The 17,500-nt window shown below is 44.3% G+C and overlaps 1 protein-coding gene across 1 annotated transcript in view; it reads right to left on the reverse strand.

Moving 5' to 3' along the window:
- Positions 1 to 842: 842 nt before the first annotated feature.
- Positions 843 to 17,500, reverse strand: part of adamts18 (ADAM metallopeptidase with thrombospondin type 1 motif, 18) — a gene marked incomplete at its 5' end in the record, with an annotated part of 110,288 nt that continues 93,630 nt past the window's right edge. The window contains 6 exons of the mRNA XM_083653117.1: positions 843 to 1,436; positions 2,355 to 2,556; positions 7,951 to 8,116; positions 9,126 to 9,196; positions 9,465 to 9,662; positions 15,276 to 15,480. Of these exons, the coding sequence (XP_083509243.1) occupies positions 1,321 to 1,436; positions 2,355 to 2,556; positions 7,951 to 8,116; positions 9,126 to 9,196; positions 9,465 to 9,662; positions 15,276 to 15,480 (958 nt within the window). The 3' untranslated portion in view covers positions 843 to 1,320. The remainder of the gene's footprint in view (positions 1,437 to 2,354; positions 2,557 to 7,950; positions 8,117 to 9,125; positions 9,197 to 9,464; positions 9,663 to 15,275; positions 15,481 to 17,500) is intronic.

Here is a 17,500-nt window from a genome sequence, read left to right on the forward strand (position 1 = left end):
GAAATAAACATGTCACAGATGGTACATCCAAACATGGAAATAAACATGTCACAGATGGTACATCCAAACATGGAAATAAACATGTCACAGATGGTACATCCAAACATGGAAATAAACATGTCACAGATAGTACATCCAAACATGGAAATAAACATGTCACAGATGGTACATCCAAACATGGAAATAAACATGTCACAGATGGTACATCCAAAGATGGAAATAAACATGTCACAGATGGTACATCCAAACATGGAAATAACATGACACAGATAGTACATCCAAACATGGAAATAAACATGTCACAGATGGTACATCCAAACATGGAAATAACATGTCACAGATGGTACATCCAAACATGGAAATAACATGTCACAGATGGTACATCCAAACATGGAAATAACATGTCACAGATATTACATCCAAACATGGAAATAAACATGTCACAGATGGTACATCCAAACATGGAAATAACATGTCACAGATATTACATCCAAACATGGAAATAAACATGTCACAGATGGTACATCCAAACATGGAAATAACATGTCACAGATGGTACATCCAAACATGGAAATAAACATGTCACAGATGGTACATCCAAACATGGAAATAAACATGTAACAGATGGTACATCCAAACATGGAAATAAACATGTCACAGATGGTACATCCAAACATGGAAATAAACATGTCACAGATAGTACATCCAAACATGGAAATAAACATGTCACAGATAGTACATCCAAACATGGAAATAAACATGTCACAGATAGTACATCCAAACATGGAAATAAACATGTCACAGATGGTACATCCAAACATGGAAAAAACATGTCACAGATCCACTGTACACCTGACAAAATGTAAAATCATATATTAGGAACCATAATAACTTAAATAAAGGCTTTTGAAACCAGTCACCTTTAAATATACAACATACTGTTTAAGCAAGCTAAAAAAAAAGGGAGAATCTATTGTCCTTGTCCTCTTCTCTTGATGGCTTGTCGAAAGGAAAACAGTCAACGAAAATGGCAAATTTATATTTACACCGAGTACTCTTTCCAGTTCCGATGTGATCGATGACGCCACTTTGACAGTTTGAGTGCGGGCGCCCACGTCGCCTTGTTTCATGCGGGGAACCAACGGCGAGCGTCTCTCTCTTCAATTTCCTTTTGCGAAAATGCACAAAGTACTCCAGGAAGGAAACGCAGCGTTAAGACACAGCAGTGTGTGTTCAGAGCAATGGTGGCCTCCGCGGAGGTGCACGGGCAGTTCCGTGGGGAGGCCGTGGCCCGGAGACTCAGAACTTCTTGCCGGAGCTCTAGGGCTTCTTGCCGGAGCAGGACCTGCAGCACTGCTGACCGTAGAACTTGTGGTTGCAGACGCCGTGCTGGGGCACCAGGTGGCACCAGCTGAAATGGTCCACACACTGCTCATCTGGAAAGGACACAGAGGACACGGCGTGTTTTTAGAATCGATCGATTATACGCGAGGCAAACGTGACGTCAGACGCAAAACAATGCAGCAGCGCCCCCCTCTGGGCCAATCAGAAACAAAGAGGTCACCTTGTTTGGGGCTGTAATTGCAGACTAATCAGTGCACTGTTGAAAATGTCAAGTGAGACGTGATGGTCACAATCCCATCAGTGGTGCTTGAGGTGTTGCGTGGAAAATTCCCAGCTGAGAAAAAGTGGATTCTAGCTGTGAACTAACAGTTTTCTTCTACCTTTCCACACCATGCTGATCTTCCCATGTTGGTCATGTAGTGCAGTGAAAGAAATAGTACTCGTGTACTATGGTGTGTTAAAATGGCTAAATTTCGTTTTACATAATAACAGCATTTCTGTAATTTCAGAATCAATCAATCAGTAGCATTTCTAGGTGGAATCTGCCAAAAACTAGGGTAAGCAGAGGCAACAGACCATTTTATTGTGTTATGCTTCTCAAACTGAGAAAATGGCATTTACAGTTTTTTTTTTTAAATTCCCAAGGATTCCCAACAACCTTGAATTTACATAGCGATTATTGTCTGAAAGTAAGTAATAATAAGTACCCATTTATTTTTGCTCTAGCAGCACAAAATATAATATGTGGTTCATCTTACCCTGATGTCCTCACACCAAATAGAATGTGTGTGATCTCACTCGGTGCTTTGCTGCACCAGCTTGGACATGAGAATTCTCCCTCTGGGAAGATGCACAGCTGGTTTGGAAATGCTAATTCGCCCACTTAATGAATGGTGACTTTTCCCCCTCTCTGAGGAACTTACCTCTCTGTGTTGTTCCAGCAGCGGGGAGCGGGCCTGGCATGGGGCCTGGCATGGGGCCTGGCATGGGGCCTGAGCGTTGGAGCGGGCCTGGCATGGGGCCTGAGCGTTGGAGCGGGCCTGGCATGGGGCCTGAGCGTTGCAGCGGGGGGGCTGGAGCGGGGCAGAAGTGCGTGTTGCAGGCCCGGGAGGTGAGGGGCCTCTGGTGGGGCAGGCAGCCAGCTGCTGGGCGGCCCTGCCGGAGACACTGGCACGACCGAGTCTGGACCCCTCCGCCGCACGACACCGAGCACTGAGACAGGGACAGGGAGGAGTGGTTAAAGTCGAGCTGAGATGGCATTTCCAGAGTAGTAACTTCATCATCGTGATGTATTTCCAAGTGAAACGTTGAGTGTAGCCGGGACCAGAGACTGGGAGGAATTTGATAGGACAACAGCCGCTAGAGAGGCGGGACGTAACGTTTGGGGAGTTTGATTGGACCGTCGCAAAGTGCGTCAGAACAAACCAAAACAAACACGGAGTCTGAAGGCGATGAGTTGGATGCTAGCCTCGCTAACGTTAGCCTCCATGTTTGAGCCTTTGCCCCCCACAGAAACGTCAGCTAGTTAACGTTAGCTCTCTGGGTCAGCACCGCACCGCACCGCACAGTTGCCGGAGAATGACAGTTGGAGATTGGATTGATTGACAGCTGCTGGATGTCATGATATTATTGGTTGAAACTGGGTGGTAAGTACATGCTGACGTAAGCACAAAACATGGTTGAATTTTGATGTAAAAATTCAAAGGAATTGGATTTTTGTGAATTTGTTTAGCATACATTGTTAAATAGGCGCACTCTATGACCAGATATGTGATCTAAAATACAACAAAAGCAAACGGTTACACTGAGTACAGTCATAGTGGTAGATACACTGCAAGCTGAGGGGATAATATAAGGTATGAATATTGCACAAGCCCTCTTGATATTACACCTGCCCTAGTGATATTACACCTGCCCTAGTGATATTACACCTGCCCTAGTGATATTACACCTGCCCTAGTGATATTGCACAAGCCCTGTTAGATGAAGATAGACATACGTAGACCTTATGAGAAGAAATAAATCACAAACTCAAAAACCAATGCAACACAATGTCCCACTGAGACACTGATAACTTCACACTCAGAGAGAGGATGCAATAGGATAATGCACACACCCTATGAGATAACATAAGCATAAGTCATTACCTCATAAGAAGTAGAAAAAGTAATAAAGTAATAAGAATGAACCCGCAAAGTCATAATGCTTGATACATGATAGAACTTGAAGCATCAGTGCCTCCTTACTAGGAGAGAGAAACAAAAACAAGGGCGTCCGGCACCAGAGAGAGAGGGAGAGAGAGAGAGAGAGAGAGAAGTGAGCAGGGGGAGAGGGGAGTTGAGACAGGAAGAGAGAGAAAGCATCATAAAGGAACCATAGAGGGAAGGGGAGGGCTGGAGGAAACTAAGAGCAGAGGAAGAAGAAAACACACATCCCATGCTGCAGCATCCTCGCCCTGCAGCGAGCTGTCTGGAGACAGCTCCTCTTGTGGAAACATGCAGCGATCACAAGCCTTACATCAAGGAGACAAAAGACGCCGCGCTATAAGAGGTTGCCCTTAAGACTTCTTGCATAATAGATGATATAGAGCGTACACACCACCTGCCTCAACAGGCACTGTATACAGTACCGAAATGTGCCAGAACAGAGGCAACCAATACCCGGTTCCACTTCCACCACCCACAGCCGGTGTGGGTTATGTACGCCAACAACTTGAACAGTTTGTTCAGAGACTCTCAACATAACGTATATTGTAGCACAGGAGACAATCATGTCAGCATATATAGTATATTGTAGGACAGGAGACATTCATGTCCACAATGCCTTTTATTACTCAGAGTGATGGTGTGGACATATATAGTATATTGTAGCACAGGGGACATTCATGTCAAAAATGCCTAGTATTACTCAGAGTGATGGTGTGGACATATTGTAGCACAGGGGACATTCATGACCACAATGCCTTGTATTACTCAGGGTGATGGTGTGGACATATTGTATCACAGGGGACATTCATGTCAACAAAGCCTTGTATTACTCAGAGTGATGGTGTGGACATATTGTAGCACAGGGGACATTCATGTCAAAGATGCCTAGTATTACTCAGAGTGATGGTGTGGACATATTGTAGCACAGGGGACATTCATGTCCAAAATGCCTTTTATTACTCAGGGTGATGGTGTGGACATATTGTAGCACAGGGGACATTCATGTCCAAAATGCCTTGTATTACTCAGGGTGATGGTGTGGACATATTGTAGCACAGGGAACATTCATGTCCAAAATGCCTTGTATTACTCAGGGTGATGGTGTGGACATATTGTAGCACAGGGGACATTCATGTCCAAAATGCCTAGTATTACTCAGAGTGATGGTGTGGACATATTGTAGCACAGGGGACATTCATGTCCAAAATGCCTTGTATTACTCAGGGTGATGGTGTGGACATATTGTAGCACAGGGGACATTCATGTCAACAAAGCCTTGTATTACTCAGGGTGATGGTGTGGACATATTGTAGCACAGGGGACATTCATGTCCAAAATGCCTTGTATTACTCAGGGTGATGGTGGGGACATATTGTAGCACAGGGGACATTCATGTCCAAAATGCCTTGTATTACTCAGGGTGAGGGTGTGGACATATTGTAGCACAGGGGACATCCATGTCCAAAATGCCTTGTATTACTCAGGTTGATGGTGTGGACATGTTGTAGCACAGGGGACATTCATGTCCACAATGCCTTGTATTACTCAGGGTGATGGTGTGGACATGTTGTAGCACAGGGGACATGCATGTCCAAAATACCTTGTATTACTCAGGGTGATGGTGTGGACATTGTGCTGCCTTGCTTATACCAAGGCCTCCCAGAGATAAGGGCCAAGTAAACACAAATCAATAAAGTGAGGGAAGGCCAGGTGAGAGACAGTCCTTTCCAGTGGATTATTCCAGTAGATTGCCAGTGTGTGTGATGAACACATTAGCAGGAGCAAACGACTCCTTTTCTTCTCATTCCAGTAATCTACTACCTTCAGACCATGGGCATCCAAACTCAAGTTTAGTTGTAAAGCCCTAATTCACAAGCATGTCTCAGAGGACTTTACAGAGAGTTACAGTGTCTAGCTAAGTTTAGCTAAGCACAATCAATAAGCAGAATTGAACAATGTATATACTGTAAAGCTTGTAAAAAAACAAGCATAGCAAGAGAAGAGAGGGAAGACCTTAACCCTAACTACCCAACAACCATCAATCTAGCTAATCTACAGCCTAACCTACCCTATCCTAACCTAACGAACAAAAAAACATCACATCCGTCGTTTTGAACACATTTCAGTTACAGATTGTGTGTCTTCAAGTTTTGACTGAATTGAGGCGTCTCCCGAAATATGAAACAATTTCGCTGATTCAATTTCACTCTGTTGTTGTCTTGTATCGTCCTCCACTTCAGACTTGTTGTCATGGCAATTATAACGAATTCTGGCTTTGATACAAGTTACAATACAGTTTGCACGCCTCGGGATGTGGTTGTGTACCACCTATCCATGTGTTCCAGATTGAAAATAAGCAACTCTCTGAAGGTTTCTGCTATTTACACTTAAAGTCGAGCTGAACCCAAAAAGGACTTATTTTATTTTAGTTAAAATACCTGGGTATGCAGTGCACCTATTTAATAATGTATGCCAAAAAAATCACAACAATCTAATTTCTTTCGTTTTTCACACTTTTTCACATCAAAAGTTCATTTTTCAAGATTTCATTGATAACAGCAATGTACAGTTTGCTGACGTCACCTAGTACTATCAAATTTCTACCCCATTTCAACCAATCATATCATGACATGCAGCTGTCAATCAAATCTTCATTTCAGGATAATTTTCTCTTCCAAATGAAGTAGAAAATGGCGCCTAGTGCCTGTCATCTGGCAGAATTCCTATCCCATAAACTAACTACTAACTTGGCCAATTGTTAGAAACATGAACAAAAAACAAAAACTATAATCTCTAAGAATGCAAAGAAATGTAACTGGCTCGTTAAAATGCGCATTCCAGGGATATCGTATTTACAGCAGCGATAATGGCCCGCGCATCCGAGAGCTTGGTTATCAGGGGTCACACTTCGGAGATTCCAGGCCGACGTGCTGCACTCTCCGCTCGGCAACACGAAGGCTGCGGCTCGCTGAGCTCCACTCCTCTTGTCAAAAGGCTCTTCCCGAGGGGAGCGCCACAACACACTGAATCCCACTCGATTTGGAGGCGGAACACGCCTCAAACCCAAACCAGTCCCCAGAATTGTCAAATAAAATCATCGACATGATACTATGACCCGCCTCTCAACCTGTCATCTTAGACAAACTATGTTTTCAGTCTGAAACGGACTCATATGCACGTGACGATCGGGTTCAGTTCGACTTTAAGGTTACATAACAAAAAATTTGAAATGGATACAATACTCATTTGCAACAGTATTGATACCAGCAGTGGTTTATCTTAATGACAAATCAAACATACTGTTTCTGTTGCTTCAACGAGAAAAGTGTTCTGATAGGCTGATGACGAGAGCAGGGGTAATCTACTGTGTATGTGCAAAGTTTTTAAAGTCAAGCTGACATGAAAAATTACTTTTTTTAGATCACATCCCTAGTCATAGAGTGCACCAATTTAACAATATATGCCAAAAAGTTTCACAAAAATCCAATTTATTTTACCTTTATACGTCAAAATTCAACCATATTTTTTCTTTATTCATAACTAAACCTACAGTATATTTATTTGTTCATTAACAGGATCCCCATTAGCTGACGCCTAGACGACAGCTAGTTTTCCTGGGGTCCAAGACAACAACATTAGGGATGCACCGATATGAAAATTTTGGCCGATGCCGATAACCAATATTAACATTGCTGTTATGGCCGATAACCGATATTTACCGATGTCGATATGATCTGTATAAAACCACATTTTTATGATCATCACATTTTGTACATACTGAAAAACACATGTTAACACTGAATTTGAAAAAGTTATGCATTTCTTTATTTGCAAAGCCTTTGGAAAAGCCCATAAATCATAGATTTACTGCATTATTTCATATCAATGTGAAGAATTTGGCTGATAATGATAACCGATATTAACATTGCAACATCTGACCGATACCGATATGACCGATATGTTAAAAAATCGGCTGATACTGGCCGATACCGATATGATTGCCGATATATCGTGCATCCCTAAACAACATACATGACATACAAACAATGAAATAGAGCACACACAAAAAAAACATGTATCACGTAAGAATAAAATTAAAAAAAATGAAAGAAGGAGAAGAAGAAGAAAACAAGAGTTAAAAGTGTGTTTACATCATCATGTAGCCAAGTACTACCCAATGTCAACCAATAATATCATGCTGTCAAGCTGTCAATGAATCTTCATGGCTAGAAGAAGATTCAGGGAAACCTTATTTACACTGATAGAAAACAAGAGGTCTGTAAGACGTGAGGGGAAAATTCCACATTTGGGAGGCTTTCAGCCAGGGTGTGCACACAGCCTAACGTCCCGCTGTGCGGACAGCTTTTGGGACCACAGCGTTGGAGCAGGAGGAGCCTACCTGTTGCCAGGGAGACGAGTACCAGCCCAGGACCACAGCGCTGGAGGTAGTCCTGCCAGGGACCACCCGGGGGCGCTCTGGGCACGCACCTCGGCTGCAGGCCTGCTGGAGATCCACAGAGGACTTGGCCACGTTCCTGCACCTCCGTACGGGGAACTCCACATACCTAGGATGGGAGAAGGGGGCAGAAAATGGTTATTCCTGCAGAACTGGGGAGAGATGTAGAGGTGTAGAATAGCACAATGCTCCTCCGATACATGTGCCAGCAGCTTCTTTACACATGATAGTGAAGAAGAGTCTCACCGGCAGGGCGTAGCGCGTGGGAGGATCACGCTAGTCTGGCCTAGCGGAGCTGTTGATAGCTAGAGGGATGTTGACAGATCGATTCATAGCTTGCTTGTTATGTCCAAGTCACGTTTTTCATCAATGGTCAAATTCGTTTTGACAATCCGTTGCTCGTTGATATTAATTGTTTTACAACTGCCAAATTTTGTAGCCAAAGTAGAGATAGCCTGCTGTGTCTGTTATGCATGACTACTACTAGTGCAGCGCAGCCGTCGGTTGCCGTGGACACCTTGGTCTCTAGTGATTGGTTAGGGAAGACCGAAGCCCGCCCCCTCATAGAAATACTATGACGTGACTAGCAATCTCAGACTAGAAGAGGAAATGAGTTTACGGGTTGACGGTTCAGTCTGAATGTCAGGCTAGCCCGGACGCCCATTCTGATGCCAATTTTGAAAACATTGAATTTAAATTGCTACTATCACGAAAACATCCTGACTCCAAATGTGTATATGTATCTTTTTTTTACTTGAATCAAACGTTTCTGTGGTTTTATGTGATGAGTCCATTCAAGATTTGTGTGTATGATTCAGAGGTATATGGGTATTGATCTGAAAATAAAGCTGTAATTCTTTTAGACCCCCCAGCCCTCCCGAAGAACTGAGTCTTTGGAGATAATGCCATTTTTAGCCAGCATAAGCAGAACGTTACAATGGTTGATTAAAAAAATCAAGATGAATATTTCAAAGTTGACACAATTTCAAAGTTGGCTAAATGTCAGCCTCTGCACTCCACACAGTGTGGTAGAGGCAATACTACAGTGTCATCTTACTTTAACTGTTTCTGCTTTTACAGTGTGAAGGATGTTTGGGTGTGGAGCTCCAGGTACGTACCCTCCCTGTGAGCCTCGTTCCCCACAGCGGAGCTCTCTCTTCTGGATGCCTGCACCGCAAGACCTGGAGCACTGTGGAAGGCAGGAGGTCTGATTTTAGAAAATAAACTCTGTGTGTGTGTGTGTGTGTGTGTGTGTGTGTGTGTGTGTGTGTGTGTGTGTGTGTGTGTGTGTGTAGCTACTGACACCAAACCCCTATCACCATTTTTTAAGAGTGTTCCTGTGTTCTAGGATGGACTTTGTTCATTTAGCGAAATTACTTATTTGAAGAAGATGAGGAAGAAGAAGATGAAGACGAAGAAAAAAAAACATGTTCAGTTTCACGTATCTTCCTTCGTACCTCTCCCCAGGGGGTGGCAACCCACTGCAGCCTCTCGTTCTTGGGGCAGCGGCGCAGCACGCAGGTCTCCTGGGCTTTGGGTCTGTGGTGCTGCTTGCACATGCTGTCGGGCATCACCGCGGGCGCCTTGGCCCCGGGGTCGCTGCTGCGGCAGAACACGCTGCGCTTCCTCAGCCCGCGGCCGCACGTCTTGGAGCACTGCAGAGAGCCCGACACAGAGGGGGAGGAGGGAGAAGTCTTAATTAAAGGGACAGCTCACCCTAAAATCCAAAACACATATTTCCCCTCTAGATTGTTTTTGGTGTGAGTTGCTGAGTTTTGGAGATATCGGCCGTGGAGATTTCTGCCTTTTCTACACAATACAATGGAACTGGATGGCAGTCGGCTTGTGGTGCTCAAAGTGCAGAAAAAATAGGTTTGAACAACTCCACAGCAATGTCTCTTTGCCCTGGTTACTCAAGATAATCCACAGACCTTGTTGTCAGCAGTTTCATGTAGGAACTTTCTTTGTGCTTCGAGCACCACAAGCCGAGTTCACTGGTTCTCAAACTTTCGCACATCAAAGACCCCTAAACTGACACAAATTAAACCACAGACCCCCATTTGATACGATTTTGTCCCAGGGTCCAACCTTCTAATAAGATGTTTGCTTTTAGATGTTTTATTACGGAAAGTGTTTGAAACCCATGACCAGAATAGTTATACAGTCTGTCATTGTGTTACTTATGGATGGAAGTATAGTCAAAGTAAATGATCACCCTTTTTGCTGGGGACCCCCTGGAGCCCCATCAAGGACCCCTGGGGGTCCCGGGACCACATTTTGAGAACCACTGATAGGTGCATGTCGCCCCCCTCCCCCCCCCCCCCCCCCACCATTGCTCTGACCTTGAGCTTCCAGTGCATTGCAACATAAGGCGAAATGAAATACAGTTAAATCCTTGGCTTGTGTTTGTAATTCACCACATGGCGGACAAGAAAACAGCAGGCCACTGCGTCCATGATAGCCCATTATATCCTAACATCAAATACAATCAACCAATCAGGAGGAGATGGGTTCGACCCCGACCCCATCACAGCGTCCGCGGCAGAAAGTGCCCGTGTGTAAACTCTGCTTGAACCGGCGAGAAATGGACAACAGAGAGTGTGGTACGCTCCGCTGGGACCGGTGACCGCAGCTTTATGCGACCGCGTGGCGTTCATTTATTAGGCGAAAGACACATACGCAGCTGTGCACAGCGAGAGAGGGCCAAAGTCCCGCCCTCTTCCGAGTTCAGCATACGAACCAAGCAATTTCATCCGCCATTCTTTTTTCCATAGACATTTTGTAAAATGCTTGTAAAAATAGATGTAATTGGTCAAACCAAACGATTCAGCTATATTTAGAATCAGTAGATACCATAGAACATTTCACTCAGGCCAAAAATAAACAAATAAAAGTTTGATTCTAAATATCCATTGGCTAGTTAGTTAGTTGTTCATTTGCACAAAGAACAAGAAATAATACAACATGCAACCATAAACAAGATTGTGCCGGTGAAGAAAAAAAAGGAAATGAACACAATGTATGATAGCAACAATAAAAATGAGAAAATCAAAAATCAAAAAACAAAACAAAAACACAACAAAGTAATGCAAACAAGTTAAAACAAAAATGCCGTCAAGGAGGCATAGAAAAACAAAAGAAAGTTTAAGAGATAAGAAAAAACAAGCCAGTACACAAAAAGTGTTTGTACAGTGTTCAACAAAATGTGGTTCATATGCTGAAGGCGGAAGAGGGCGTGGCTTTGGCTCTCGATTTACATGCACGACCAGGCACACTGGTACGCACGCACGCACGCACGTACCTCCCAGTTCTCCTCTGGTGATTGGACGGTCCGAGTGATCTTTGTGGAGAGATGAGGCCTGGTCGCTGCCTGACTGCCTATTGACCTCACAGCCTGCAAACACCATTGTCCTAACCGATGACAGGCGAGTGCCAGGACAGTGCTGTTTGATCTGCATCAGATCTGCTGCCAGGCCACTAAAACTGTGTAGAGCCAACCGAGAAGAAAAGCACTGCTCTGTTGTTTTAGAACTGCGTGATCTGTGTAAAGCACTGTGGTTATAGAGAGACTGGCCAAACAACTAAATAAACCCCAAAATATGTTAATAGTCACAAAAAATCTATTTAACTCATTGAGTGCCAGCCACTTTTGGAGAACGGACGCTCCCAGTGCCAGAGTTTTCAGAGCGTTTTCAGTGATTTCTCGAGGCCCACAGAATATTGTGTGATATTACTATGTAAACACCGAACACGCAAAAAGAACAAGGAGACTCTATTGTATCATCAGCAAAAAAAAGTTTATTGATACCATTTTCCGTTCTTTAGTTATGAGCCGGAGAAGATAGGTTGTTTTCAGCGTTTTCAGGCATTTCAAATTATAAGCTGAGATATTCAGCCTTTTGTGAAATGCAGCATTTCAAGCACATTCACTGACTCTAGATACGGTAATATTTTCTGATGTAGTGATGTGGTGTAGTTGTGTCCTGCCCTGCGTGCCCCACCCCCCCTCCCTCAGCTGAAAACTCCTCCCCACACTAGTAACACACAGCCTCGCACCAAGCGTCTAGGAAGCCTGGGAAGCGCCACCTCCCAGGCAGCGCAACATGGAGAAGCCACACGCGGACTGCAGTGAAAGGTTTGGCTTTTCAGTGTCGCGCTGCTGCTTTTCTAGCGGCTAATCATGTGGAGAAACTATGCTGACAGACAGACAGAGGCAGAAGGACTCAGTTGTGTGCGCGGATTGACTGTGTTCGCACGCACCGTCAGTTGCAGCCAGAACAATCTACATGGCTCTGGACTGCAGCATGAGCGGGTTCTCTTTCATCAAGGCTATTTCAGGCTGTGTATTCCTGACATTTCTGTAATCTGGAGAGCACTGTCGCCACCTAAGGGTTCTGTAAAATAGGTTATAGACCTCCAATAGCTACTATAGTTGTACAGGAGCTGCGGAAGGCTTTGATCGACGTCCCACCGTCAAAAAACGCATTGGACGTCGAAGGACGTCCGTGGCACTCTACGTCACTATTTAATTGGATGTCGAAGGACGTCCATGGCACTCAATGAGTTAATTGAAAAAATCTGTCTGATACGCTTTCATTTCAATCTTTTTTTTATTTTTTATAAGACAAATACATACTGTGAATAATGTTGTGAGGCCAGACACTTCCATATCATTGTCCTAGTAATTAATTCAAGATGGATTAAAATATGACAAACAGCTAAGAGAGAAAGGCTGATCCCAGATCAAACAGTAGCAGTTCATATATGTGTGGATGGCAAAATCTTATAGTTTAAATTAATTAATGTCAAGACCTTAGTGCTGAATTGATTGTTGTTGAATGTTTGGGCAGATGTGACAGAGCTAACAGATTATATATACCGGTATATATATATATATATATATATATATATATATCGATTATGAGTTGATATATATCAATATATATATATATATATATATATGATGTATATCAATCAATATTACATTACATTACATTACATTACATCATTTGGCAGACGCTTTTATCCAAAGCGACTTACAATAACACATTTTTTGTCAGCAATAGAGCAATCAACTATGGAGCACAGTCTATGACAACTACAACTTCTGAAGGAACAGTGGTACAAGTTTAGGTTAGTGGTACAAGGTTGGTTAGTTGTTTTTTTTTTTGTTTTTTTTGAAAGAGAGAGAACGAAGTTAGATCAAGAAGGGCCCAGATGGAGCCTGAAAAGGTGTGTCTTTAGTCTTTTCCGAAAGATCGGCAGTGATTCAGCTGTCCTGACCGAAGGTGGAAGCTCGTTCCACCATTGAGGTGCCAGGGACGAGAAGAGTCGAGATCGGGATGAGCGACTTTTGAGCCCCCGTAGCGAAGGAGGGGCGAGGCGACCTGCACTGGTGGAGGAGCGAAGGGAGCGCTGAGAGGTTTGGAACCTGACCATCGATTGCAGGTAGCGGGGAGCTGACTGGTGTACTGCCCTGTAGGCCAGTACCAGTGTCTTGAATTTGATGCGGGCCGGGATGGGAAGCCAGTGGAGCTCCTGGAAGAGGGGAGTGACGTGAGAGAATTTGGGTTGGTTGAATATCAGACGGGCTGCAGCATTCTGAATGAGCTGAAGCGGTCGGATGTCGGTGGCAGGTAGGCCGGCCAGGAGCACGTTGCAGTAGTCCAGGCGGGAGGATATCAATATCAATATATATATCTATATATATATTGATTATGATTGTGAGTGACACTTAATGAAGATATTGAGAAGTATGTTTTTGTTTCCATTGATAAAGTGATACTGTACATGCACTGTCATTGTGTATTCATTCAATTGTGTGAATACTCCTTTCTCATGGATTCTTTTTTCAGAGGGCTGTCATTTTCCATGTGCCCAGCAGAGGGCAGCAAAGTGTTTGTTTTTGCTTTCAGAGTTTGCTTGCAAGTGAAACTGTGTGTGTGTGTGTGTGTGTGTGTGTGGGGGTAGCCATAATCTATTCCAGGCACGTATCTCTCTGTCTGTCTACATGCTGATCTGCACACCAGCGTGATGTGTAAGGAGTCCCGGATGTTAATCTCTTGCCTTTCGCATTTATTTCAAACATGTTTGATTATGAGAACTCCGTTTCATTTTGAAGTCACGTGGACGTGGACAGTGTCCATGAGCCTCAGCAAAGGGTCGTGCAACCCCTAAAATGTGGGAAGACAAAAAATGCCCAACCTCCATGTTTATTTTGGTTCTGTGTGTTACAACGCAGAACCAAAATAAACAGAGCTTGTGTTTTCATGAGGTTCTGAAGGGCTGCATTACCCAAGTGAGAAATTACAGTGTGTTCCCCAAATCCGACTCGTTAAGTGTGTGTGTGTTCCCTAAATTCAACTCATTAAGTGTGTGTGTGCTCCCTAAATTCAACTCATTAAGTGTGTGTGTGTTCCTTAAATTCAACTCATTAAGTGTGTGTGTGCTCCCTAAATTCAACTCATTAAGTGTGTGTGTGTTCCTTAAATTCAACTCATTAAGTGTGTGTGTGTTCCCTAAATTCAACTCATTAAGTGTGTGTGTGTTCCCTAAATTCAACTCATTAAGTGTGTGTGTGTTCCCTAAATCTGGGAATCCATCGGTTAAAAATGTCAATAAATGTATATATTTTTAACCCTCTGGGGGCAAGCTAGTTTCACTACCTGAATAACCGGCACCGGAACTCAACTGGCGCTAATATCCGGACTTTCTTCGACCATGCTGTCAGATTTTCATGCAAATCGAAAGAAAGTCTGTCTTGAGAGATTCGTGTTCCCTAAATCCAACTAGGGATGTAACGATAACCGGTTTGAATGATAACCGCGTGATAAAATTCCTTACGATAACCGTACCGCTTCAAATTTTCATTATCATTAAAACCCGTGGTACCGTGATTACACTGCTTTGAAAAACATGGTAGCCTAAATACTGTCCATCATCAACCAAAGTTGGCAACAGTCTCCCAGATGCAAACGTGCAGCCTTGGAGAAATGATTTCAGTGAGTGTATCAATCCTTTTTGGGTCTGAGTTTTCAATATAAAACATTGTAGCCTACAATGATTTCAGTGAGTCTCTCAGTACTCTTTGAACATTTTCTGCAATTTTTTTTACATATTTTGGTCATGATAATCGTGATGTGAAATTTTCATACCGTTACATCTCTAAATCCAAACTTGTCAAGTACGTGTTCCCTAAAATCCCCAAATAATCCGGTAAATAAAACAAGTCAGAAGAGACACCGAGCGATCCTGTAACGGTGACCCACCTGCGACCAGGCGGCGCTGCTCCAGTAGGGGGGGCAGGCCTGGGTGTGGCAGGGCTGCAGCTGGGCTGGAGACATGACGGGGCAGAGGGAGGCAGCCACAGACTCTTCCCGCTGGTAGGTCACCTTCCTCAGGCAGCGCAGGCTCCTGCTCTGCTGGCCTCCTCCACACGACCGGCTGCATGGACCCCATTCTCCTGACGCCCAGCTGGGGAGGCAGACACAATTATATTTAAAATTAAAAATCTTTGGGTTTTTCTCCCATTTTATCGACAATTGTACTTGGCCAATTCCCCCTGCTGTCCCGGTCGTTGCTCCGCCGCCCTCTGCCTATCTGGAGAGTTGTTGTAGACTAGCACATGCATGCTTCCTCCGATACATGTGCAGTCGCCAGCTGCTTCTTTTCACCTGACAGTGAGGGGTTTCACCAGCAGGACATAGCACATGGGAGGATCATGCTATTCCGCCAGTTCCTGTCCCCCCCCCCAACTTCCCATCCACAGACACGGTCAATTGTGTCTGTAGGAACGTCTGACCAAGCAGGAAGTACCACTGCTGGGAATTGAACCTGTGTCTCCACGGTCGTAAGGCGAGTGCTTTCACCTCTACACACTACCCAGACACTTCCCAGTTATCTAAAAAATGTTGCTGCATAAACTCACACCCACAAACATACACTTGACCTGTGGATGTGGGGTCATGCATACATATATTTTGCGCGCACACACATGTGCAGGCACGCAAACACGCAAACACACACACACACACACACACACACACATGGTGTAGCTATACTTATGGGTGCCAACCTCTGTCATTAGGATACTGACCACATGACAGATCGTAATCAGGACCGCCAACCACAGGTTCAATCTGCTGCACTTATTTTGAGCCCAAAAACACATGCACACACACACACGCACACACGTGCAACGCACAAGTGTGACCTGATCTCCTCCACCCTCGTCTTCCCACCATCTCTCTTTCCTCTCCTCCTTGCTCTCCATCACTCTGACCAGAGGAGGCGCTATTTCAGTGACCAGGACACATTACTCTTAATCCGGCAGACATGGCCAATTTTGCCTGTATGGACGCCCGACCTGTATGGAGGCGACACGGGGGCTCGAACTTGCGACCCTCGTGTTGCTAGGCAAGGAATCTACCGCTGCACTACCCGGACGCCCGTTCATTCACTCATTTTGTCCTGTTTTGCCCCTCTCCCGTCTCGTCTCGTCCCGCCCTCTCCCGTCCTGTCCCGTCCTCTCCTTTGGTATCTGTGAAATCAGATGAAAGCCTGCTGCTGCTTCTAAAATAGCTTCTGTCTTGGCGTCGGGGCCAAAGAGGCAGATTACAGCAAATGAGAGGTCTGACAACCACAGGCTCAGCAGAGGGAGATGGAGAGATGGTCTGACCACCACAGGCTCAGCAGAGAGAGATGGGCAGATGGCTCGGTACGCGGTGGCGCCCCCACCATTCCTCCATGCCTCCAACCTGCTTCAGGGGAAGAAAAATGCTTTCATATCCTTTCAAACCCAGCAGACAAACGAGGCAGAAGGGCTAAACTGCAATTTAGAAATTCAAGATGTGACCCATTGGGCCGGGAAAAAACACCGGTTTGGATTTTTGGCTTTGGGTTTGTTTGCCCTTTTCCCCCCCAACAGCATATAAATAACAATATATCATCAGGGGAAAGAGGCCACTCTGCTTCGCTGCAAACCACCGTTGGCCCAGCTGTAATTTTGTATCTCTGAAATCTTTCAATAACTTGCCGTTTAAGGCATGAGTATGGTTGCATACAGTAACATACGGGGGTGTCAAAATGAATCGTTTAATCGATACATCGCGATGCGGACATGTGAATGGAATCGATTCGTTGACAGATAATCGCTGAATCGTTTATGTTTAAATTTATGTTGACATTTCTAAGTAAAAAAGGGAGTTGATATTTATCTGACTACTTGTATTAATTGATGAAAAAGTAATGTGTGCAGTGTGCAGTAATAATATAGAAAATTGAGGATGTCAGTGATGCTTGGAGCTGCAATACTTTGAGCTGTATCGAGATGCATCGTGGAATCGAATCAAATCGAATTGTTGACAGATGAAACGTAATAAAATCGAATGGTGAGGCCAGTGAAGATTCACAGCCCTAGTAAGATAATGACTTTAGGGCATAAGTACGGTTGCATACTGTCACAGGTCGAGCTGGTTAGGACTGTCATATCATT

This window comes from Poromitra crassiceps, assembly GCF_964638095.1.
Source record: "Poromitra crassiceps genome assembly, chromosome: 16".
NCBI classification, from domain to species: domain Eukaryota; kingdom Metazoa; phylum Chordata; class Actinopteri; order Beryciformes; family Melamphaidae; genus Poromitra; species Poromitra crassiceps.